This window comes from Acanthochromis polyacanthus, chromosome 12 (assembly GCF_021347895.1).
Source record: "Acanthochromis polyacanthus isolate Apoly-LR-REF ecotype Palm Island chromosome 12, KAUST_Apoly_ChrSc, whole genome shotgun sequence".
Taxonomy (NCBI): Eukaryota; Metazoa; Chordata; class Actinopteri; family Pomacentridae; genus Acanthochromis; species Acanthochromis polyacanthus.
In genome coordinates, this window is record NC_067124.1 from 27,555,824 (window position 1) to 27,580,999 (window position 25,176).

The window sequence follows — 25,176 nt, forward strand, 5'->3', positions numbered from 1 at the left end:
ATATATAGGCAGATTGTTAAACATAAAGTTATTCTCAAAATGTTTTATTTAATGAATAGCTTTCTTCTGGCCCACAATGTCCAATATTATTACTATCTCTAAAACAATGTGTTACCGTCTTTTGCCAGCTGTCTGTTATTTCTAGTCATAAAAATGTGTTAATCAAATAAAAAAATCATTCTAAAGTGAAGTTATGTATTATGTTAAACTGTTCATTTTACCAAAAAGATCATACACATGGGTTGCTTTGGAGACCCCTGTCAAAATACCATTGAGGGCTTCATCTATATCAGAGCCATACCTGTGCAATGAAATAAGAATGACAGCTACCTCTGTTTACATCATTATAGTTTTTATAGTGTTGAAATACATTTTACAATGCACAGCAAGTATTCAGTGCAACAAGCCAGTCCACACATACAGTAATGAGTCCAGACACATTTTTTCAAAATGTTCCCAGTAAAAAAATGTAATCATGCCCACCGAAATTTCAACTTATGGGATCAAAATGTTCGTGGAATTTATTCAATCTGCAGGATCTGTCTATGAGGAGCAAGCTGAACACTGTGTGCAGCTCATATCTGAAGCATGCTGCCAGTGAAGAAATGCTGGCTGCTCATTCAGCTGAGAGACGGGCCAGGTGGAACGAACCATGTCGGTCCTAAGGTTCTTCAGCTCGCTGCTGCCAAACAAATGAGGCTCTGATGGATGTAGGCTTCTGAAAGACAATACACTTATTTTTAAAGTGAGCCTGCAGATCAAATGATGGTTTGCACCAATATTCACAGATTTTTCTGCTAAAATAATCAGAATGTCTCAGGGCCAGATTTGCCTTTCACTTACTACTTTTCACTCACAGCCTGTGTTGCATTAAAGTCTGATTTACTAAGACAGCAGATAATTATGCAATCAGAGATGCAGACTGACTTCTAGACAGACTGGTAGAGTGAAGGAGAACATACAAAGTGCAGCTCAGACATCTGCAAGCTCAGAATAGAAAACACTGACTGAGGTTATATACAATCAAAATCTAAGTTTGATTAGTATAATTGTAATAATTTGGTAAAAATAATGTTGTTTTTTTCATTTGCAAAGCATTGTAAACCTTATGCAATTGCAGTTAATAAAAATGTGTTTGGACAAAACATCTAGCAGTTCTAAATGAAATTAGCATCAGTTAATAAATAGCAAAGTCACGGTTATGTTATGTCACTTGGTGAGGTGAAATACTGGTCCTACACTACAGGATTTTTCAACTTATGAGAGATTTTGAAATTGGGTTACATCACACATATGATGATAAAATTCCACAGGTATTCTTGTCACTGATCTCAGACGTGCACACAATACAAGATTGGAAAATGCACATTACATTACACACTGCAGAATATTATGACAATTACTGAGGTGAAGGGAGAAGTCAAGGAGCAGTGCATTGTGATCTCATGGAGAAGCAGATGGAAACAAAATGGAGTCTGTGGTGCACTTGTCAAACAAATTTAACTTACATAAAATATGAAAAAATAAAATTAATCAAGAGTTCCTAGCAAAACATATTGATAAATTAAGTGAATAAATTGAATAAAATGTGATGGTGGTATTGTTAAAGAGTCTGTGTAGCTACAGAGAAGCTAGTCCATGGGGATTCTGGTTGTCATAAGTGGTAAATAGAAAACAATCTATTTCTGTGACCCTGGAAGACCACCAGTTAATGGATTTGACTTGAGATCCACAACTGCACAACTGGTTCATTATTTCTAATTGCTTTGATAATGTAACATTGTGGATGATGCATCCATGATCATTGTTAGAGCAGTGGTTTTCATGCATGAGGATTTTTTTAATGCCCACCCCTCCAAAGAGGTTTAATTCACCACCAAAGAAGAACCACTGGCGCCAAAATAATGATATTTATAAAAACAATATTTTTTAGCCAGTTTTTTTCAACTGGCTTTCATTTACTTCAACAATATACACAGTTTTGTTTTATCGAATGGCCATAAATAATGTGAATATGCTTAAATTTCTATCGGGTAAATAAGACAGACTCGTCGCCTTTACTGTGTGTGAACCGATCATGTTTACTGTTATTTGTAGTCACCTCTCATAGGCCTGTTATGAGACATCAAAAACCCTGTGGAGACATGACAATTACTTTTTCTTCTATAACTGCTACTAACTTTTTTCTACGCTTTCTTGTAATAATGTACTTCAGTCTTTCTTAAATACAACAAACTCTCTTAACTTCTCTCTTTACTCCATCTGCATCTCATGCATCACTATCTCTGTCTGCCAGCTGTTTGTCACGCAGTGTTAAGGCAACATGAGTTAAGGTGTGTTATGAGTGAGAAATTTCGGCGACAACCCTTTGGGTAATAGGACAATGACACAGTTCCCAGTCTATCTCTGGATTGAGGACAGATGACTATAATTGTTCTTTATCTCTTAGGGACAGCTTGGCTCGACCCGCTTTCAATCAGCATGGTGACACCAAAGAGAGAAACAAAAACACACAGGGGTCAGGGCACGAGGAGCATGACTTGCAAGTGCTACTGCACTGACTGTGTTGTGGTTCAGCAACTGTGAGCTCTGCTCAGCTTCATGCACCACTTCAGAAATTGCATATTATCAAAGAAAATAAATATTTTACACAGAAGAGACTTATGAACAGTATAGTATGTACGTATAAGAGTGCTACAGGTGTGAAGCAGGAACTAATGAACAAACAGTAAATCCACATACATGCAAAGGTCAAATGAGGACACAGCACAAGTTGGTTAGTGTTGGAGGTAAACTGTAAAGTGACAGAAAGTAAAATCTCCCAGACTTTGAAGCTCAGCTTTAAATGCATGTATCATCATGACAATAACAATCTGATATGGTAATCTGCTTGGTTACTCAGCTTCTGTAGATACCTGCTATTGGCAACAGTAGCATTCCACTTTGAAATTTGGATCTACAAGGTAATAGAGCACCTAGGTAGGACATTATTTAGGTCTTTTTTCGAGTGTTACTCCTGTATTGAGGACTTTTGACAAAACAAAAGAGATTTAGGTATTTTTTTTTAATTGAGTGTCATTCATTCAAGTATAATGGTCATATTTGTCTTAAAAAAGGTCACACAAACAGGAAAATGTATTAATTTCTGTCAGCTAACACAGCCTCATTGCCTTTAAATAAACTAGGCTGCTACTAAAGTGTTTTTTGTCCCAGGCTGTAAACTTTTCCACTGTAAATTCGGGCATTTTAACATGGGGTCTATGGCAACGGACTCACTGTTGGAGCCAGCTGTGTTTGGGAGTGCATGCTGCACCAAACCAATCTGCCACTTAACAATAGTTTAGAATGCCTGGCACCATAAATTCAATAACCATGGGAGGAGAGAAAATTAGCTTACAGAACCGTGCTGCACCTGTCCAAGGTGAGCCCAGTGTAGGAAATGGTTCAGTGATATTGGTGGAGTTTAAATGGAGGACAGCAGCATCAATAAAGATCTCCCTGACACCACTACTCCTGCAGATGCCATAAAGTATCTGGTGTCAGCAACAAGAAAAATTATTTTGTCAGCCTGGAAGGACTTCTATCAGTCAAAGTGTCATTTGCTGCACGTAAATCATGCACAGAAAGTTTGAGAGAGTTGGCAACCCTGGATTTTAAATACTGTTTAACACTTACACTACCGGCATGGTGGCATTTCAAAGTCAGGATTTTGCTGCGACAGATTTGTGAGCAGGAGCTGTAATAAGGTTTGGAAAGACGTCTCAGTACATATTCCTAAAACACACACATGTAGACTAATGCACCCACATGACAAACAAATCCAGGGTTAGAGCAGTTTTAGTCACGCAAATTAGAGGCAGATTTTTGGTGAATTCCCACCATTTAGCACCGATGGAGACCGAAGCATCAAGCATAGAATAAAACATTGTAAACAGTGTAGATGGCTTAGATACTGTGCTTCTTCACTAAGTTGTGGTTGGATAGCTTGCTGTGGTCTCTGAGAAATACTGATAACATGATTAATTAGGTGTATGAGAGGTTTCAGCTTAACTTTGGGATACCAACTACAAATGCAGAGTGTTATTACAGCAGCACTCTATATTCTGTCTGTTGTGGTAGTAGCCATATTAAGGATAAAACTAGCTTAATTCTTTAAACCCCAGAACTGGCCAGTGAGTTTCAAAGGCATGTTTTCTTCGTTTATCAGAGCCATAAGCTGTAACAGCAGAAAGTCACAGGATTTTAAAATTTTTGACAGTGTTTGAAAAAAAATCATGTGCAGTGTGCAGTTCTGGTCGGAAAGCAAATCTAAGCTTAAAATCGGGACATTATACCACAATCGCTTTATTCTAAATGTTTCATCTTAATTCACCAAAAATAAACTGTATTCATCAGGTTCTGTAAAAAAACAAAGACTAAAATTCTCAGTGCAACCAAAGAACCCATTACTGACTGTACTGAGATCAACAGTCATGTTACAAAAATTTAGGGATTGTATAGCTTAGACTGAAATGCAAGTCAGATGCATATAGAGAAGTATATCTATAGTATGCAGAGTCGTTATTTTTTTTCAGTATTGTTAACACCTTTTGGGACTTATACGCATGTTACTGAAAGTTTTTTTAACCTTAGAATTAAATCATCAAAGAAATTCAACTTTAGCGTTTTGTTATTTTATGATTTATGACGTCAAAGCTGTGTGGTGCTGCTCTGAGTTCTTTCTCCTTCTAACCATGGTTGTACTGTTCCCATAGTGGTGCAGTACTTTATATTGCAGTGAAAAAGCCTGCAGTGAGTAAAAATGTGACAGGAGAAAAAACACCAAGGAACTACATGGAGTTCAGAGACTTAAATTATCAGACGACAGGATTTTTTTAATAGTTGTCGCTTGACCTAAAATAGGTTAAATAGGATTTAAAACTGCACAAAGTTATGCAGTATGAATTGATATATTCTTGTACTTCCATATGAGCGAGCGCAGATGCACACACACTCACACACACGCTCAGAGGTCTCTTTCTCCCCATTCATCTTTATTTTTTCCCTCTCAGCACATTGAGTTTCACCTTCACAGCCAGGTAGAGAGGCAGGACTACACCTGTGAATGAAGCAGCAGCAGAGAGAGATGTCCGGTGTCTCATTTTACCCCCACAGTGTTTATTTATTCACACCCTGAGTGAAAAGGGGCTTGCAGAGTAACTTGGAGAGTTCCTTCTGTAGTCTGTCAGGCTGTTTAGAGCAAAATGCAGGAGAACCTGAAAGTCAGAGAGCGTTACAAAAAAAACAGGATGATGGACTGGGGAGTCACAGAAGAGAACATGAGAGGGAAAGCGTATAATAGAAAGAAACTAAGATGAGTTACTACCCAAGCAGTTTTGTGAATTGCATTTCTGAAGCGTTTTACCTCTTTTGAAGTCAAATGTTCTGCTTTTTTGTATGAAAATTAAAGTTGGGAAGTGAAGTGATTGATGACTTGATTATGGCATGGACTTGGCATGAAGAACCCACAATGTGTTGTTCAATGTAGGCGTACAACAGCACAAAAACAGCCTGGACACTCTGAAGTCTTGTTCTGCTCTTCATGTCAGAAATACCTAATGCTTCTTCCAGGATCGTGACGCTTATTCGTTTCAAAGAAAATTAGCTCTTACATTACTGAACTGGATATGATGTATTTCTTCCACTTTTGTGTAGAATAGACACAATTTTTCAAGAAACACACAATGTGCTTCTGCCTCCATGCCTGATTGAGGTACACACATTTTCCATCTGTGACATTTTACAAATTTGCAAGAAAAGATTTACTTGACATTTTGATGGAGACATGGCTAGAATGAGAGCGTTAGAGTTAAAAGATGTTAGGTAAGTGGAGGAGAGATGCGAGCAGAGAGTGAGGGAGAGAGCGCAAGCAAAAGAGAGAGTTGTGGGAGTGAGTGTAAGCGAGTGGGAGACTGAGAGCGAAAGAGCAGCAGAGAGGGAGATGGTGAGAGAAGGCTACTGTACAGATATAACAGGCAAATCCAACTTTGCTATTGGCCAAAGCCTGAATGGCCTCAAGCTGTTCCTGTCATTCATTTGTATTTACTTGCAAGTCGAGTCTGTGTCCGGCCCATTCAGAATCTTGGGTGAAGTCCTCAGCACATAAAAATGTAAAATAATAAATGTCTCTTTCAAATGCAGTTGTTGTTTTATTTGCATTGGTTTTCACAATGAAATCAAACACTTGAATGTTTCATGTTGTGGTTTTTAATGAATCACAATCAGATTTTATGCAAGTAAATGCAAATCAATGACAGGGACATCTTGAGGCCATTTGCGCTACTACTAAGCCACAGTTGTTCTCCCAACAAGTGATGAAAATGGTACCACGGAACTAAACACAAGAGTTGAACAGATGGAGCTTTTTGTATTTATTGTTCATTGTGTAGTTATTATTAGCAATCTGTTAATTCCTACATGTGTGCCTACATGTCTGTATCTTAGTTAATGCCAGTTTGAGCTGAATATCTTATCAAGAATTTAGATGTGTTCAGGAGAAGGCTACATACATGAGAACAGGAGAGATCAAGTTAAAAGTCAGGTGGATACGGAGGAATTTAGATTTGGAAATACAGAGAAAAAAAACATCACAGAGAAATAAAAATAGAAGTGTGAGGGGAGATGGAGGAGTGAGAGGGAGGTGAATGGTGAAAATGTGATTCTGGGACACAAAATGTTTCTTTTTTAAAAAAAATCCATGATAGAGGAATATTGAAGATGAAAGGATGGAAGAGTGACAGTGTAACGTTCAAAAGGGAGAAGAGGAAAGACACAGACGTAGAGATAGATAAAATGTTTACATGAGGTGAAAAAAGAGAAAAGGCCACATCCAGGAGAAGGAAGCCAGAGAGGGAGCCAGAGAGTGAAGGGGTGGGGGGGCTGAGAAACAGATGGGCAGAGGGAGGAGGAGAGGGATGGTTGGGGAAGGGGAGGGGGCTTTGGAGAAGAGGCTGCCAGGAGTTAGAGCAGAAAGTTGGACTTCATTTAGATTCATAGCGGGATGATGACCACATCGATCCCTCCCTCCCCCTTCAGACATATTGCATTTTGGTTTTTATCTGGAGGTCAGCTCGGGTGTACAGTGGACATCTATAGTATATCTGCAAAACCCTGGTTTCTTCTTATGGTTACATAATGGGCCCCCGGTTATTTTTTCAAGTACGTCTTAAAACAGTACTCACACGCCTTATGTAGAGTTGCTTCAGAGCATACTAGAAAACCTCTTGGCTTTTTGCTTTGTAGCGTTGTAAATTTAATCTTAAATTGATAAAATTGACAATTTTTCTCATCAGTCTAAACTTCGTATCTCATAATGAGAAAGTGATATCATGGTTTAACCTGAAATCTCTCTCTCTATTTTTAACAAAAGTATTCAGACCCTCAAATAAATATTTTGTAGGGACTGTCTTGACAGCCACACTAGCTTTGAGACTTCTTGGTTAAGTCTCTCTAGGCTTTGCTTTCCCCAGTTTGGGTAGTTTATCTCATTATTCCTGCAGATACTCTCAGGTTCCATCAGATTGCATGGAAAGCATGGATGAACCTCTGTCTTCAGGTCTCAGGTCAGAGAATTGTCCTAAAGCCTTAACCCTTAAGGCTTAAGGGTTATTTTGGCAGTTTGCATTGGCTCTTTGTGGTGTTGAAAGGTGAACTGTCGCTCCAGTCTCAGGTCTCTTCTCTCTGCAGTGGATTTTCTTCCAATATCTCTGTGTATTTTATCCATCTTTCCTTCTGTTTTGACCAGTTTCCATGTTCCTGCTGCAGTTAGACAGGCCTATAGCATGATGCTGCCATCACCATGCATCACTGTGGCACAGTGTAGCAGGTGAAGAGCAATTCATAGTGCTTGGAGTTCTCCTCGAGTAGTTACATTTTTGTTTCTTGAAATCAGATAATCTTTTTCCTTGTGCTCTGGGGCCTTTAAATGCAGTGGGCTCTCATCCAGCTACTCTATCATACCGTTATTAAAGATCTTAATAACAGAAAGCTGATAAGATCGTTGTCCTCCCAGTAGGACTCCTGAAGCTCTGCCAGAGGGACTGTTGAGTTACAGTCCAGCCAAATCAAGAAAGAGTGCTGGTGGTTCCAAATTTCTTCCATTTCACCATTGTTGAGGCCTCTATGCTCCAGGGAACAGTCAAAAGTTTTGGAGATAATTTGAAAGTTAATTGGACTTGACTATCTTGGCTTTTGTCTTGACATGCAGTATGAACTGTAATATCTCATAAATGCAGACGTGTATCTTTTTAATGTATATTCAGTCCATTCAATTTGCTACCGGTGGACCGCAATAAAGTTATAGACAACTCTCAAGGATTACAACCACAGTTTGGAGCTACGGTAGAAGGAGTGATTACTTAAGTCATCTTTACATAACTATTCAGCCCCTTTACCGTAAATTAATACATCTGCAAAAATTTGCGTTTTTCCATTTCCAAAATTTCATTACGGATTATGAACTATAGATGGAATAAAAATGAAAAATAAAAGTGTAATTGACAATGCAATAGAGTGTAAAAAGTGAGGGGTGTGAATACTGCTTTAGATACTGCTTGAAGAGTTATGAGCTGCTAGAATCTTTTTTTCCTGATGCTTTATTTTAAAATGCAAAGTCCACAGTGTTTATATAGTTCAAATATAGCTAAAATAAGGATTCAGCAATGTGATTTGAATCAAGTGGCTATCCTGTAAAGTTTTTTTGTATTTATTGCAAAAGTCTCTACTTGTATTTCTGTATAGTGGACAGAGCTGTTTGCTTGCTGAGCTACAGTGGGTCTGTTTTCCTGTTGATCTTACGCTGAGTGTAACCTGACGCAAACCATGGAAAGCAATGGTAGAAGAAATACCTGTAAACTGTGAAGGAGACATTATTCAAAATTCCACACTTAATCTGGGTGACTTGAACGGCAGACATGTCACATTGCCTTTGGCTTTGTCCCCATTTCTTGTGGAGCAGTATGCATTGTGCCTCAAATTGAGTGCTTGTCAGATCATTGAGGCGTGTGTGTGAAACTTCCTGCCCACACACACTTTTACAGTATCAGAATGGGTTGACAGTTTTTCCAACTGTCCAAACCTGACAATCTGTCCACTTCGCGCAACCACTGGCCAGATGTGCAGAGGTGAGAAAGCATGCTGGAACTGAACTTCAGCTTTGCTCAACACCATGTTTGCAACACCATGTTTCCCACTGAGGACACACTGTCTGAAAGCTTGTGCCCGTTTGCGCGATTTATTATACATATGGGTACAACAGGCTCGACAGCAGGCTTTTCACCCCACCTTCAAGTGTGGCCATTTGGAGCGAGTATACACGCGCTTGCCTTTAGATCTGTCAGTGACAGTAGTTTGTTCCAGAGCACACCAGGCCTTTACAGTGCAGTTGCATTATGAAGGATTGCTTTAGTGTGAGCTCAGAGAGGAGGAGTGATTACAGTGACCAGTAACTCTCCTAATGTGCATATACAAGTACTGGATAAAAAGAAATCTGAACCGATACAAAATATGGATCACGGGAACATTAAAACACAAATTCATTCTTGTGGTGCAATACATTAATGGTATATTTGGTACCTTTTGATGTGTTTGACAATGTTGCAGAGCTTGGATTACTGCATACATACTCAGTGCCAACTTACGCTCACGGTGTGTGTGTATATATAGTTAGAGATGGAAAGAGAAAAGGAGAGGGGGAGGAATGGAGAGACAGAAACAGAGAGTAAGAGAGTGAGAGGGAGGTACAAGTCAGTATTTCATGGATGGCTGTGTTGCTATGGGAACAAGATGTGGGCTCCCTATTCCCAAAAAAGTGTCCTCCTTCCTTCCTCCCTTCCTTCCCTCTTTCCCTCTCTCTGTCTCTCATCACTTCATTTCTCTCTCTTCTTCTTCACAGCATCCACGGCCTCTACACCTCTCTCTCCTCTTCCCTTTCCCCGATCACATCCCACCACATGACTCCTCTCTCTCTCTCTCCCTCTCTCAGTCTCTCGTCCTCTCTCCTCTGTCATCCATCCTTTCCCCGCCCACTCATTCACCACTCTCTCTCTGTCCATTCTCTCCCCCTCTCTTCTTCTTCACTCTCCCCCATTATTCCTCACTGTCCTCCCCTCTCCGTCTCTCCACCTCCATTCCTCTTTTTCCCTGTCTCTCTGATCCCTCCGTCTCTTTAACACTCACTTATATTCTATTCTTTTCTCGGTTGTCATGGCAATAGGCTGGGGGCGTGAGGGAGCGAGTGCGAGCAAGCGAGCGGGAGTGGGTGTTTCGGAAGTGACATCTCTTGGGCAGTAACCTTGTTTCCTGTGTGGTGGAGTTGGGGGCGGATTCAAGGCGCTAGCAGCGCAGCAACAGTGACGCCGTGTGGACGCTTTGGGTGAGCAATGGGGAACCCGGGACGTGCCGCGCGAGGGCTGGGTGAATGATCTGATAGGTGAGAATACTCTCCCTCCATCTCTCCCACTCTTTTTTCCTCTCAGTCACCCACCCACACACACATGTACATATATACACACCTTTACCCCCATTCTCCCCGTTTCTCATCTCCCTTTAAGGTCGAAGTGGATTCACTGTAGGAGGTGCAACTCTGAAGGGATCAAAGCTTCTTCCTGGATTCACACACTAGGTTGACTGTTTAGCAAAGGCAGTTTTTCTTTCTGTGTATTTTGTACTTGGTCCGCACACAGATAACACAAATCCATACTCACATGAGGGCACAGGTATATCTCTTTGCATCAGAGTGGCAGCTGGTGAGTGTAAAAGTAAGTTTACCTTGAGATTATCATGGCTGCAGTGATTAGGAAGTACATTTTTTATTTCAGAGGACTTATATTTAATCGCTTTAGTACCTTTAAAGACAGAATATAGCACTCAAATAAATAGGAAAGGAAGTAGGAAGGTAGGAAATGCACTGTCTGTCTGATGGATTACATATTTAAGTCATAGTCTGAGCATCTACTTTACACCTGCCTTAATAAATGTTTTTAGCCACTTTTTCACATTTTGAACCTGGCACATTTTCAACTCAAAATGTCTACGGCTACCATGTTAACAAACAGTTTGTTGCATGAAGAGCGACATTAGCTTCATTTGCAGTTGTGTTTCTTGCGATCTGAGGAATCTAAGTCCTGTATTTGCTCTTCTTGCTCTGTTTTGGTCTCCACCAACTCTCGGGAACTTTATTCACCAGCTAATTGCTAACTTTGTCAGTAATTTGGGTGTCATCAGGTAGTTTACTGTTGGTTTGTTTGAAGAGTTTTGGCTGGAAACTGCAGTTTTCTGCTGTAGGAATTGAGATAAAGAGTGTTGTAATTTCACCATGTAAAGCCAAAACGGTGAGTATGAAAAGTAGCATTGGACTCAATATGGCAAAAGTAATAGGGTCAATTTTTATTTCAGAGGTCTGATATTTAGCTGTTTAGTAGCACCTAAAAATCTTATCGTAGAAAAGCATTAGTATAGAGTGGGTAGGCTCAGGTTTGAGGAAAGGTGGGCATCAGGACACTATTTCTCCAATGGACAAAATATTTTTTAAGGAAGCATTATTGACTTTCATACTTTAAATACTGACAATTTTATAAGTAACAATTCTATGTCTAGCATGTTTACAAACCATTAAACAGACCTAGAGCAACATTAGCATTCATTTGTGTTGTGTTTCTGGTGATCTGAGGGAATTGAAGTCTAGCATTCGCTCTCCTTTTGGCTCTGTTTTGGTCTCCACCAACTCCTGGGAACTGTATTCACCAGTGAGTTGCTAATTTTGCTTGTCACTGACAGCTTCTCTAAGTCAGTGAAGTTTATGACAGTCGAATTTGTAGGATGTGAAGCCAAACAGTGAGTCTAAAAATGAACAGTGCTTAAGTGGTTTGGGCATTGACTTAGATGTGACTTATCCACATTCAATACGGCTTCTTGGCCAATGTCATTCCTTGTTTGTTATATCATTTGCATTAATTCAGTGATGGTGGGCCACAGACTGCCTTTTAATCTTTTGATCATATGACTTCACATAAAAATAATACCCTTGAATTTGAGGTAGCAATTTACACAGATTGCAAAAGAGAATTATGGTTTATTTCAACCTGGCATTTTTCCCATATATGTGGCTATTGTTGCTCTCAGTGTCATGTTAAATTTCCACCCTGATTGAAACAACTGATTTGTATATGAACCATTTTAAGTGTTTGTTTTCGATATGACCAAAAGTAAACATGGAGATTAAGAATGGACATTTTTGTTGCTGCCTTATTTTTTACTGACTGCATGGAAAGCTGAGCACTTAGTCTGGCAGCTCTTGAACTTTTCTTTCAGTTAGTGTTGAGAAGCTAAAACACCATCATCAGGTTAAAGCTTCAGATTTATGAGTTGCAGTTTGACAGCTGGGATTCCTCTCTTCCATGAACACCCAGAAAATGCACTTTGTTTACATGTCGCACATGTAAACAAAGTGTAAACCAGGAATGAATATGCGGGTGATCAGGTCAGCTGCCAGGTATAGAGATGGCTATTGCAGTTTGTCAGACTAGAGAAGGAACATTTAAAAGAATTCATGTACAAACTATGAGCTTTCTTTGGAAAGCTGCAGGGAGCTCATCCTAAATTGCTGCACCTAACACTGTTTACAAGCCGTTTTATGCAGCTCCTTGTTTTCCCGAATCTCTGCAACTGCACGTGAAAAGCACCAAGTTACCACCAAAGCGAAGCCACAATAGCCACATTATTGGACATCCAGAATCTCCTTTATATTTTAGATATTTTATTTATCAGAATCAGGATCAGGAGAAAAAAGGTTTGATTGGTACATCTCTAAAACACTAGCAGTGCTCCAGAGTAATTTGATCCATTATACATGTAAACATAGTACATAAAATGGGCAGTGTGACAGATAAATTGGGACACCTTTGATTTTTCAGTTGTTCTATGACTCAGAATTAACAAATGCTCACACACTGCTTCATAAACATTTCATCAAATAGCACAACAGTTACGAAAAGACTCTTGGAAATTATGTGAGTTACTCAAGGTGGCACTTAATCCGACATTTTACCACAAATAGTGCCCGTTCCATACGAGAGACAAAATACTATATATGAAACTGCCACATTCCTACAACCTTCTGCTACTGGGCTTCAGGGCTGTATAGTATAGTACTGTCAGAGTGCAGCAGACATGTGGTCAGCCTGCCTGTTTAAGTGCATTGTTGCTCAGAGTCTCTTTTCTCTTACATCCTGCTGTGCAATTGAAAAAGATGTGAAGAGGTGTCCTCTGGCATTGCAGAAATGGCAAACAGCAGTGTCATTCTGTTTCTAACCTCAATCATCATTCTAATGTCAATTCATAGCTGGGAGAGCAATGTTCTGCTGCTCGGGACAATCTGTGCAACACTCCACACACCTTTCAGTCATACCTTACAGCTACAAGGAAGAGGAAAAGCTTAAATGAAACTAAAACTAACATTAAATAAAGATACTGCTGCATGTCCTCACCGACAGTGATCTATAGAAGATAGATGCACTGATGTGCCAAAAAGAAGCCTCATAACCCAAAGTGCGTTTTAGTGTGTAATTTTAATTTATGATTTCATACACAGGTCAAGACAAATGGAAACATAAATAATAGCGAAGCAAAATTGTATAAACGGGTGTTTAGCCATCAAATTATATATCAAGTATAATTACAAAAACCAACAGCTTTTAAAATGTGATCATTAAAATGGCATTAAGTAATCAGCTGTAACTGCAGCAGCACAGATACAACTTATCTCCTACTCAAGTCTGACACTGCCTCCAACTCTACCAGTGCCCCTTGAGTGATGGTAGCATGTAATTGGCACAAATAGTCGCATTTTGACAATAGAGATAAGTAATTAAAGCAGAGATCCAGCAGAAATGTCTGATGCAGAGGTAGTACCATGATGCAAAATGCTGTAATAGCGCTGTTACTGTCATTTCCACAGATGAGAAACTTGTCGCTCTTTGATTGCTCCGTACATCGTACACAGTCCTTCATCTTGGAGCTATTTGCGGAGTGATGGGGGAGGTGATGAGACTGTGAGCGCTTTGAATTGCACAAGCAGGATATTGAGTTTTGAAAGCCAGAGGTCTCACCACCCCGTGAGGTAATCGTTGAGTAATTGGTATTGATCAACAAACCTATCAACCCCCCGCAGATATATTTAGGTAATTTTGTGCTATAGAGCAGAAAAATTATACTGATTAGCTTTTAATGAAGAAAAGCTTGATTTCTCCATGTAGATCATTATTATTTATTGTGCTGCATTCCCATGCCAATCCTCCGCCATGGCCAAAACTAATGTAAGTCTAATGAGCGAGTGTTTCTCCTTCACAGCATACAGCAGAAGTCGAGGGCGTGACCAATGTGCTTGTTCAGCGAGAAGCCTCGTACATCTGGGCCTCTATGACCCCACTGCTGACACTTGACATCCCCCTTGACTCAGCACTGACAGCAGCCTATTGTACTGCTCATACGCACCACTCTGAGTCACAACTTGTCAAAGTGCAGCGCTGCATCTCTTCTCACAAACATCTGTATATTAATTCTTGGCAAGAGCACATCTGTGTTCTGTTCTGTTGTGAGCCATTAAATGCAATAATATGGGATACTGCAGGAGCAGCTGGGGTCACAGTAATGACATATGCAATACATGTGGTGCTGTCTTGCCTAGAAAGTGAGATGCTTTGGTTCATGCTTGCAGGAGTACATTATCTGCCCCGAGCCTGGGGATATTGCAAGATTTATTTTTAGCACTGTTTTGGAGCTCAGCGATGTGTATAAATCAGCATTAGGTCTGTCAGGTTCCAGTAATGACAACGTTGACTAAGGCTGACCAGTCATCCGATTGGTGCACGGCACTCTCCTTTGTAAACTGCTAAGGATGGCAGAAAAAGGAAAAGAGCCCACAGAGAAGGTCTGAGAGAGAGGAACAAAGGCAGAGCAAGGAAGGGCCGTGGAGAGTGGATGAAGGAAAAGAGTGAGGTGGAGGAATAGGAGTGGAGAAAACAGGCATCTCAGCATTTCTGCTTGTGCAACCTAGAGCCGCGCCCGTGCACCCTGTACGTACAAACGGACACAGAGAAGAATGAGTGTGCTCATTGAAATTCTGTCCACTGTGCTTCACAGGCCCTTAATAGGCAGCCTCGGGGGTGGAGAGGTAGGCCTACAGTAGAGTAGCGCAGATTGGGCTGCGGATGACTCACGCTGCTATCCCCTGGTGAATATCTCAGCATCATGACTTTGCTGTGCACAGTTGCAAAGTTTGGTTTCAAGGGCTCAGTTGCTCTTAGGAGAAAGGTGCCACACAATGTTGTATTCCTCTGAAACCTTGTGGTAATGACCAATGATTCATTTGGCTCTTACTCAGCATCTTTCAGACCTGCGCTTATAGTTTGGCTTTAAGTCAACACACCATTCCAAAAAGACAAAAAAAACCCCAAAAACTTTAGAGTGAAATGACATTCTTTGGTGACCATGATTTCTTGTCCTCTCTTAATGGTAAAATAGATAGGAGTTGCTATCAAGCTGAAAGTGATACAGCTTTGCTTGATGCAAACTTTTACATTTTTGCATTGCAGCAAAAATGTTTTGCAATGTAGCGTTTAAAGAGGGAATTCCTAAACAGCCTACCATGCAACATAATGACTGACAGCATTATAACAGAGCACAAACTTTAAACGTTAAAATGCTTTTTTAGCCATTACTCTATAGTCAAGAAATATCTCAAGAGACAAATCCATTCCATTAAGAATCTCAACAAGGCCACACATTATTTCACATTTATTTACCTTAAAAGCAGAATATTAAGTGGACATCATGGATTATTTTTGTATTTTTTTCAACCATTAAATAAGATAACAGGGGTCTACAATAATTAACCTCTTGAGGCTTAGACTATTTTTTAACATTTCCACCTTAAATAATATTAACAAATTCAATCAGTAGCAGTTCCTCAACTATAAGGCCAAAATGAACTTGTTTGGCCTGTATGGATCAGTGGCACTTGGGAGAATTTTGAAATGTAAAAAGTCTCTTTGTCTCCATCACCAGGCCAGAGTTAGATTGGAAATATTCAGCAAAAACTGACGTTTTGCTTCCTACCTAAGTGAAAAAGAGCCGTCTAACAGTGAAGCAATGACGGTGATGTTATTAAACCTGTTTTAAAGACCCTTTCCTGTTTGTAAATCAAATTTTTCATCTTGTTAACATGTTTATATGGTGTTTTTATATGATAGGCACACCATGAGTGAAACATATAGTTCATGCCATGGCTGAGCATTTCCACCTCAAAGCTGCAGTGTACCAATGACAGTCTCGAAAAGTGTTTCATCTGTAATAAACATAGGAAACCAATCCTGTCACCTTGCAGGGTGAATCATTTCATGTAACTGCTCTTGTTCAGAGCTGATATCTGGTTTAAAAATATGTGAGTGAATTAGGAAGGAATTATTTTCATGGAGGACCACCCCACTAAAGAAATAATTTTTAGAGGGTCCGTCAATAATCCAAGAGGGATTTTAAAGATTCTCAACTACAACTGTTAAACGTAAATGTGCCATGACCAGCAACCTTTCAAAAATGGCACCAAGTTGTGCTTTAATAAAGCTCTTTTCAGACATGGGAAATTTAGCATTGCTGCCTAATTAAATTGTTACAATGACAGCATTCGGTCCTTCGGAGATATTACTTTTACGCTGATATTCCTCATGCCAGACTGAGCATTAGGCATTAGGTTGCAACTCTCACAGCACTACTTTCTAGACTGTTGTGTTGCCCACTATAAATAATAGTTTCGTACTGTAATATGTCATAGACATGCATTTGACTATGCATTAATGCCATTGCATTAATCACACTTATTCCTCGTGGTGTTATGGATCGTGACCGATCCATGATTTATACAGATCGTCACCTATAGTTTGACACACTTAACTACTGTAGATGAACTGCTAAATTGTAGATAAAAGTAACTGTGCCACCAACCTCCAAGATAAAAAGAGTTGATTGATTAATCATTTAGTCATTGAAAGAAATTTAATCAGCAAATATTTGATAACTGATTAATTTATTGATTTTTTTTTAAAAAGCAATACTGCAAAACTTTTAATTCTTCCAAGTTTTGAAATGTGAGAATTTGCTGTTTTGTTGATTCTGATTTTACTTATGATGGACATATGTCACTGTCCATGATACCTTAAAGACCAAATGATTAAAATAATCAGCAGCAGCAGAAATGGAAAGCATTGGGATTAGCTTGTTCTACGTAAAAGACAAGTCAAATAAGATAAGCATCAATCAGCTTGCAGCCAACAATTGCCCAAATGAATTGAGGAGGTTCCTGACAGAAATCTGTCAGCTTGCATACTACAGTCTTTCCCAGTCAAACCCCTTTTTTCTTTTGCTAGCCTCAGTGGAAGATGTTGTGACCCTTTAATGCAGCCCCCCTCACAGTGTCCCATATTCATGGCCTCGAGTTTGAAGTTTCTGTCCACCCAAATGATTCATACTGCATGATATTATTTTTCCAAATTGGATTTTGTGTGTGTATGTGTGACTTTGTAGGACTGGACAAAATGTTATATTTAGAGTGATCACCCTACAACAGAAGGCCTCCAAACTTTATTTCACCACATCAGCAATATGTGTGATTGAAACGCCTTTAAGCAAGACTGAGAACCTCTCCCTGCCTATGTGACTGCATGAAGCTGCTCTCCATGATTCACCCCCCTTTTCATTTCTTTATTAGTCCATTTTAATTAGCTCTGCTTGTTTAGGAGCTCATCAATATTTCAGCAGCTCGATTCATAATTCAAACAGGAACCTGAAAGATCAGCTCAGTTGTTATTTTGCCACAGTTAGTGGATTGCCTGCTTTTTCTGCTCAGGCTGAGGATGCAGAGGCACTGTCAGCTGTCTGGCATCAGGAGTGGAGGAGAATATGTGAAATGAGGATGCAGTAATATAATCGGTTATGACATGCTGTGGTGTTGCATTGTGGGCCACTGGTGGCTCTTTTGCTCCTGAATGACGAAGAAGTGCAGAGCTACAGTCAGTCACTTGTGTGTTATATTTTCTTGTGTGTAAAAAAAAAAAAAAACTTTATGCAAAGTGTCAGTGGACGCTGTCAGGGTATGAAGTGTTAGCAATGTGCTACTATAGTGTTTGCGCACACTGGGTCAAATGAACACCAGTTTTCTCTCACCTTGTCTCTGTGTGGCTGTGTGAAAATGTGTGTGTGTTCCAGCCTTGTAGTCCAGTCTGCAGATGTTGTAAGTGTGAATTTGGCTTTTCCTCAGTGCAGGAGGTGTGAACCCCTGGGGAATGTTACTTTGACTGACTCATACTCTGCAGACATTTTTCTTAAATCTTTTACTTCAGGACTTAGTTTTAAAATCAGTGTATTCATTTAACTTAAAAAAATTGGTAAAATCACTTGGGTTTATTACATATTAATTCACAAATCTCCTTTTCTGAACTAAGACATGTAATGTTGATCCTACCAGAGGGGTCACCTTGGGCAAAGTCTTAAACAAGTGCAATAAATCTAGCCTGTTGGCAATGTCTTTTTGTGCGTGTGTGTGTGTGTGTATTTTACAGTTTGAAGACAGTATGTTGTGGCTAACATGTTCAACCGGACCATTTCTAAAAGAGGACAGTGTCTTTGAATACCATGAGAGATCTGCCTGTTTGCTTTTGTATCCATGGCTTGAAACTATAAAATGCTCAGTGGTGTAATATAAAGCATGTGAGGGATGATGTTGTTGCCTTTTGCTTAACAGAATAGAGATAAAATGTCTAAAACTTAAACAGAGAGACTAAATAAGGAGTCTTAAGAGGAGGGTAAATATTAGAGCAACAGATCCATCAAGATGCAGAAGACTGAGGGTCACAGAGAAAGAGATGGGGGACAAGTATGAAAACAGAAAAGGCCATTTAGAACTGTAAGCAACGGAAATGCACAAAAAGTGAAACTGATCAAAGCTAGGAGAGTATTATTTAGTTCTTATCTCGTATTTCCTTACAATTTCCCTTTATCATTTCCTTATAATGTGAAAAAGTTATAATTTATAACTTTAAACGTAAGCTGAGATAGTGCAATTAGACCAGCAACTTAGACAGCAGCAAAGAAAGGAAAGACAAAGTGCCTCATTTACCAGCGGTCTCCTTAGCCACACATTTTTCACTCAGGGCAAAGTCAAATAGCTACCTGGAAAAAATCCATATTAATGTCTCCGATACTGTGTGATCAATTTCTTTAATTATCTGCTGCACAGAGCCCTCAGATATTATTTTCTTTCTTTCTCACATCTTCTTAAATGATCGCCGGAATTAGGGATAATGTCAACGATAACTTGTTCCCCTGCCGAGGAGATTATATATTATAGTTCACTTTTCTGTTCATCTGTCAGCAGGATATCTCAGGAACCTCAGAACAGGTTTCAACTCATTTTGGTGGACAGAACAGCCGCAGGCCAAGGTACAGATGATTAGATTATGGTGGTGAGATGAACCCAGGACTTGTTCAAGAAGACAATTATCATTTTTAGCTGTGACTATAAAACTAACAGAGATAAAGTGTTTCAAATCAAAAAGGGGTGTTTGCAGAGCCACCAATGAGTGCCTTCTTCCAATAAATGAAAGAGTGGAGAGTTTGTGTGATGGGAGCCTCTGTTTTGTTTTCACTTTGTGTTTCCAAATACTTCTTTGCTTACCCTAATGCTGCTTAGCATTTGTCTCGGCAAAGTTTTAAACATAAGAGGAAATGGCTGTTCTGTTTTCTTTTGTCCTCTTTGTGTGGATGGGATTAGCATTATATAAACAAGAGCAAATTGAAAACAAGGACATTTCTATGGACAGGGGAATTATAGTGAAAAAACTAGGTTAGTGTGGACTGTTCTAAAGAACCCATATGATGCTTTTGGGAGTTTCACCTTTCCTTTAATGTGTAATAGTTTTTTGTGCAGGTGAGAGGGCTGTAAACTTACAAAGCCCAATTTTTTCTCTCCCACAGAAAAAAAGCAATGCTCCTTACCGGCCTGAAACGCCTGGTGTGAAGTCCAGGTTTTTCTTCTGTTACTTATTGACATCACCATGTAACACATTTGCGTAACACCTGTCCAGCAGCTTTTCAAATAAAGAAATAGCAGATTCCTTTGCAGTTCACCATTATTTCCACAGCAGAGTCTCTTCTGCCAACGTTATGTGCTTATATTCATAGGTCTGCGGTTACATTATGGAACCAAAATGACCTTGCTTTTGTTGGGCCTGTTCTGGGTTTTGCAGGTCAGGACAGGAGCTCAAACAGAGCGTTTCAGACGCAGTGAATAGCTGCAGCAGCAATGTGAAGTATGAGAAAAATAATGGGTGCTTTGAACATGAAGCACATGCAGGAGCATTTTCTAATAGAGCCCAGAAATATGGTTGTAAACCTGTAAATGTGCAGAATATGGACTCTTTAAACCTTGTGAAAACTGTAACTACTGCAACCAATGTGTTGACTCTTGTATTGGTGAGCTTTAGATATATTCTCTATCTCTTTTAGATATTTATGTTCTGTGCCACTTTCATGGGACTTTCCTTATTTGTCCTGCATGTCTATGTGCAGTCTGGCCCAAAAAATAAATTCCTTTACAACTAAACTGCAGTCAATCACATATTGAAGGAAATATACTTTCTGCTGGATAACACTGACCTGATGTTGTGATGTACGTATGACGAATATGTTTCATCAAAAAATGTTTGCCATTTATTTTATTACTTTGTCTTTAAACCAAACTTAAACAACCCTTTATCATGTAGTTATTCTTGTGAAAGTGTAAGCCAAAGCATGATATTTTACTAAACTTCACTATATAGTTTTCGTCCCTAAAATTAAACAAACAGCAACTGATAACTGTGTTTGAAAAGGAAACTTATGTCTGAGAATAATGGTCCCACACAGGACATGAACCCTGATCTTTCAGGTGAAAGTCCTGTTGCAGACTTGTGTCACCATCCTCTGCTGCTGTGTCCTTGTGTCGGTATCCTTATTTGTGACTTCTTTAAACCGCAAACCTTTCCTGCTAAACACAGACTTGCTTTTTGGGGAAAAAATGTGTTTCTTTCCAAGCATAAATGAGAATGCAGTTTAGTTGTCTTGACACATTTTTGGGAGACAGGGTTGGCATATGGAAAATGCAAATAAATGTTAAATTCATGTTTTCACAAATTTGCATTTGAAGGAGTCACTTGTAAAACTAACCATCTGACCTGTTATATCTGGCTTGTATGAAGTGCAAAGCACAAAAGGGCAGAAAGGTTTTCACATTGCGGTATGTTCTGGACTGTACCACCTTGAGACAGAGGCAGCTCATGCTAAACTAAGCTATCTGCTTCAGGACTGTAACGTCATATATAATGGTCATATGTGAGAGCAGGATCTCATCATGCTCTGGCAACAAAATCAAAAATAAGGTCAAAAAGATAAACTGTATTGTTTACCTGTTTGCTGCTTGATTTATTTCGTGCTGCAGTTTTTATTGAATCTTATAATGTGTCATATTACTTATCTTCTTATCTTTGAAAAGCACTTTAGTCATCTTGTTTCATAAGTATTTACCATCATCATTATTATTAATGTCATCTTTCTACATCCCAGAATCAGGTATTCATTGGAGCATCCTGTGCTCTCTGGACAGCTTGTGCTTTCTCTAACTAAGCAGATGCTTTAAAACGCATTAATGTCACCTGACACTGATGTTACGAGGACAGACATGTGTCACAGCATCATGGGCCTCCTACCGGTGATCCTAACTAAGACCTTCTCCTTTCTCCTTCCTCTTACCCCCCACCTGTCTCTCCTTTCCAGATGCAAGGTGTGCCGTCCCCCCCTCCTATCATCATCACCATCATCGCTCCCACGCCCACTCCTTCCACACTCCCTCCTACGACCATCCTGCTCACGAACGTCCCTCCTACGACCGCCCCTCCTTCGACCGTCCCTCTTTCGAGCGTCCTTCCTACGAACGTCCTTCCTTCGACCGTCCCTCCTACAGCCGCCCCTTGCACGAGCGCCCCACCTACGACCGCCCCTCACACGACGTTGCACCCCACGACCGCTGGAACCCCCGTCTTCGCGTGAGCTCCGGAAATCAGCTCTACATGTTGGACCAGGAGGAGGTATTGTGCTACACACACCAAGGATACAAATATTGATAGTGGTTTGCACACACAGCGCTTCACTGTATGTCACTATGTAATGCAATTATTAACCTTTAATATTTCTATATGTTAAAGGAAATATAACTTGTATGATTTCTTTGATGTGCAGGGCTGATAAATAGTTTTCATACCCCTTGAAATTTTACTTTTTCTAGCTAACATTGAATCATTATCAATTTAATTAGGCTTTTTTGACAAGAATTTCCAAAAACAATCTCCTTCTTACCCAAGTGAAAACGTATTTCTACGCAGTAATGCTAATTTATTCAACTTGAAATAAGTAGTTGGATAAGTATTTACTCCCTTGGTGCTGGACAGTTGGGGCTGGAAGTCGCACAGTTAGTTAAATGGAGATCAACTGAGTACAGTGAACGTGTTTCAGTGACTGCAGTATAAAGATGCGAGTAGCTGAAGGTTCCAGTCACTGGTGAATCAGTACTCCTAGCTCTAACTACGTTACTTATCAATCAATCAATCAATCAATCAAAATTTAATTATAGAGCACCTTACAACCACATAAGAGAAGACCGAAGTGCTTTCCAACAGCATAGTAAAACAAAACAAAATGATTTGGTTATCACAAAACCATAAAAGTTAAGACAAAACAACACTCCAAGCAGCTCTGTTGGAAGGTTCTAGAAAAGCATAAATCGGGAAATGAAGACAATTTCCTCTTTAAACACAGTTAAAGCCATCATTAAGAAATGGAAGGAATATGGCACATCTGTAAATCTGCCTAGAACAGACCACCAATCAGAACTTTATGGAAGAGTGATAAAGAGAAGCCACTGTACACGTTCGAAAGCTCACATTAAATCTCAAGCAGAGTTCCCCAGGAAGCATGTGGGAGACTCCACCAAATTAGAGCACATTTGCCATCAGACTAGTTGCTATGTTGCTGACACCAAACACAGCACATCATCACACCATCCCTAGTGTAAAACATGGTGGTGGAAACATCATGATGTGGAGATATTAAATACTGACTTTAAGGGGCAGTTGACATTACTTTCTAGAAATCCTTTTTGTACTTTAATATGAAAGCTTTTTTGTAAATTCTTGATTCAATGTTGACAAGTAATAAAAGGGCAAAGCTTTCAAGGAGAGTGAATACTTTACATAGACACTGTAGCTGGAATGTAGTATTTGGTATACCTCATACACATTATACACCACATTCTTACATGCTAATGGTTATACTGTATGAACATACATTCACATTACACACTAAAGTGGGGTAACTCTCTGCTAAATGCATTGCTTTAAGTATAAGTTATGTGTTATTTATTGCCCATATAAAGCAAAAGAGTAGTGCAGTTATAGTATAAATTTGAGCTCTTTTGTCTTGCAAAACATTTGGACTCATTTAACTAAACGGTTATCTTGCGAGGCAGCTGGATTCTTAAGAAAATCCAGCTGGCTAGGCTTTGTCAGACCAGTCAGGCTCCTGTGAGGAAGTACTGGCAGCTACAGGCATGTTTTAGGTCTGACAGCGGTCTATGGTGAGTCTAAGGCCCAGTCCCAATCTCCACCCTGAGGCCTAAACTCTCACAGACTTCACTGACATCACAGCTGTGGTGCTTCTTAGTGTGTGAGTTTGTGAGGGCTTCAAATGATATATAAAAGGACGAATACTGCACATTATTGTGACAACACATATTGCTTGGAAACACCAAATTATTATCTTATTATAAAAAAATAAAAGAAAGAAAGCCACAAATCCTGTGTGTATTTGACAGTCACAGACTCTTTTTTTGGACTTCTAATGTTGTATTATCTCAAACTTAAAAAATTATCAAGATTAGGCTGTCATCTTCCAGAGTGGAATAACCAAAATGTATTTGTCATTTTATTGCATAGAAATTATGTTTTTTTCTGAACTAAAGGAAGTGAAGGGCTGATGTGTGATATATTAAAAAGTTCTGCACTGTCTTGAGAGAGATATTTTAGATTTTATGAGGAATTAAGTATTTTTCATGTAATAAATATGGTTCAGTAAATCTTTAAGTGTGACTCCAGCAACATATGATCTTTCCTATAGTTCTTCACTCGATCGTAATTTCTTTGTTCATTTGGAATTTTGTCACAGTCCAAAAGTCTTGTAAGCCATGAATATTAGTAAAATTTAAAATAAAATTTTAAAATTTAACTTAAGTGCGATAATTAATCACAATAGTGAGCAGCTGGAAGTTATCACTGATGACCTTCTTTGTTGATTTCTTAGAATATACTATCCATGCTTTGTGTACATTTCCTGGACAGCCAAGACAGCTACATTTATGTCACCAACTATGCTGTTAAATTTATGAACAATTAAATTTTTATCAGAGCGCCGGACCTTTACACGGCTTTAAACACTAAGCAGGAACACGCCTTTTAGTCTATCAGTCCATGAGTGTGGAGACTGGGATTGAATCTATGATTTATTGACCTGATAGGCTGAGGTTAGCTTATGATAGACAGAGACAGACAACCTGTCGATTATTGTCTTAATTACTTGGTATATACAATGTCAGGAAAAGGTGTAAAATGTCTATCAGTGTTTACCAAAGCCCAAGGTGAAATCTGTGGATATCTTGTTTTGTCCGCAAAGATATTCAGTTTACTGTCATAGAGGAGGAAAGAAATCAAGAAATATTAAAACTCAACAAGCTGGAATCAGAATATATCAGCTTGTTTTTCTTTCTCAGACAGTCATTCATTATCAAAATAGTTGGCAATAAATGTAATAGGAAGGGTTAGGTTAACTATTCAATGAACTGATTATCATTGCAGTTCTAGCTGATACGTAAATTTGAGATTGGATTCTGGTTCTGTATAGTGCTCTTTTACCCCAGTTTATTATCATAAAGTACTTTCTGTTTTGGGTAAAATGTAGGTTGATGGGTGTTTTTAGCACAGCCTGCATTAAGGTAGTTCCACACAG

At 39.3% G+C, this 25,176-nt stretch overlaps 1 protein-coding gene across 9 annotated transcripts in view; it reads left to right on the top strand.

The window, feature by feature from the left end:
• Window positions 1-25,176, top strand: part of syngap1b (synaptic Ras GTPase activating protein 1b) — a 186,565-nt gene that overhangs the window by 22,080 nt on the left and 139,309 nt on the right. For all 9 annotated transcript variants that reach the window (XM_051957180.1, XM_022199611.2, XM_022199605.2 and 6 more), the window contains exon 2: window positions 21,898-22,208. In XM_051957180.1, the coding sequence (XP_051813140.1) occupies window positions 21,898-22,208 (311 nt within the window). The remainder of the gene's footprint in view (window positions 1-21,897; window positions 22,209-25,176) is intronic.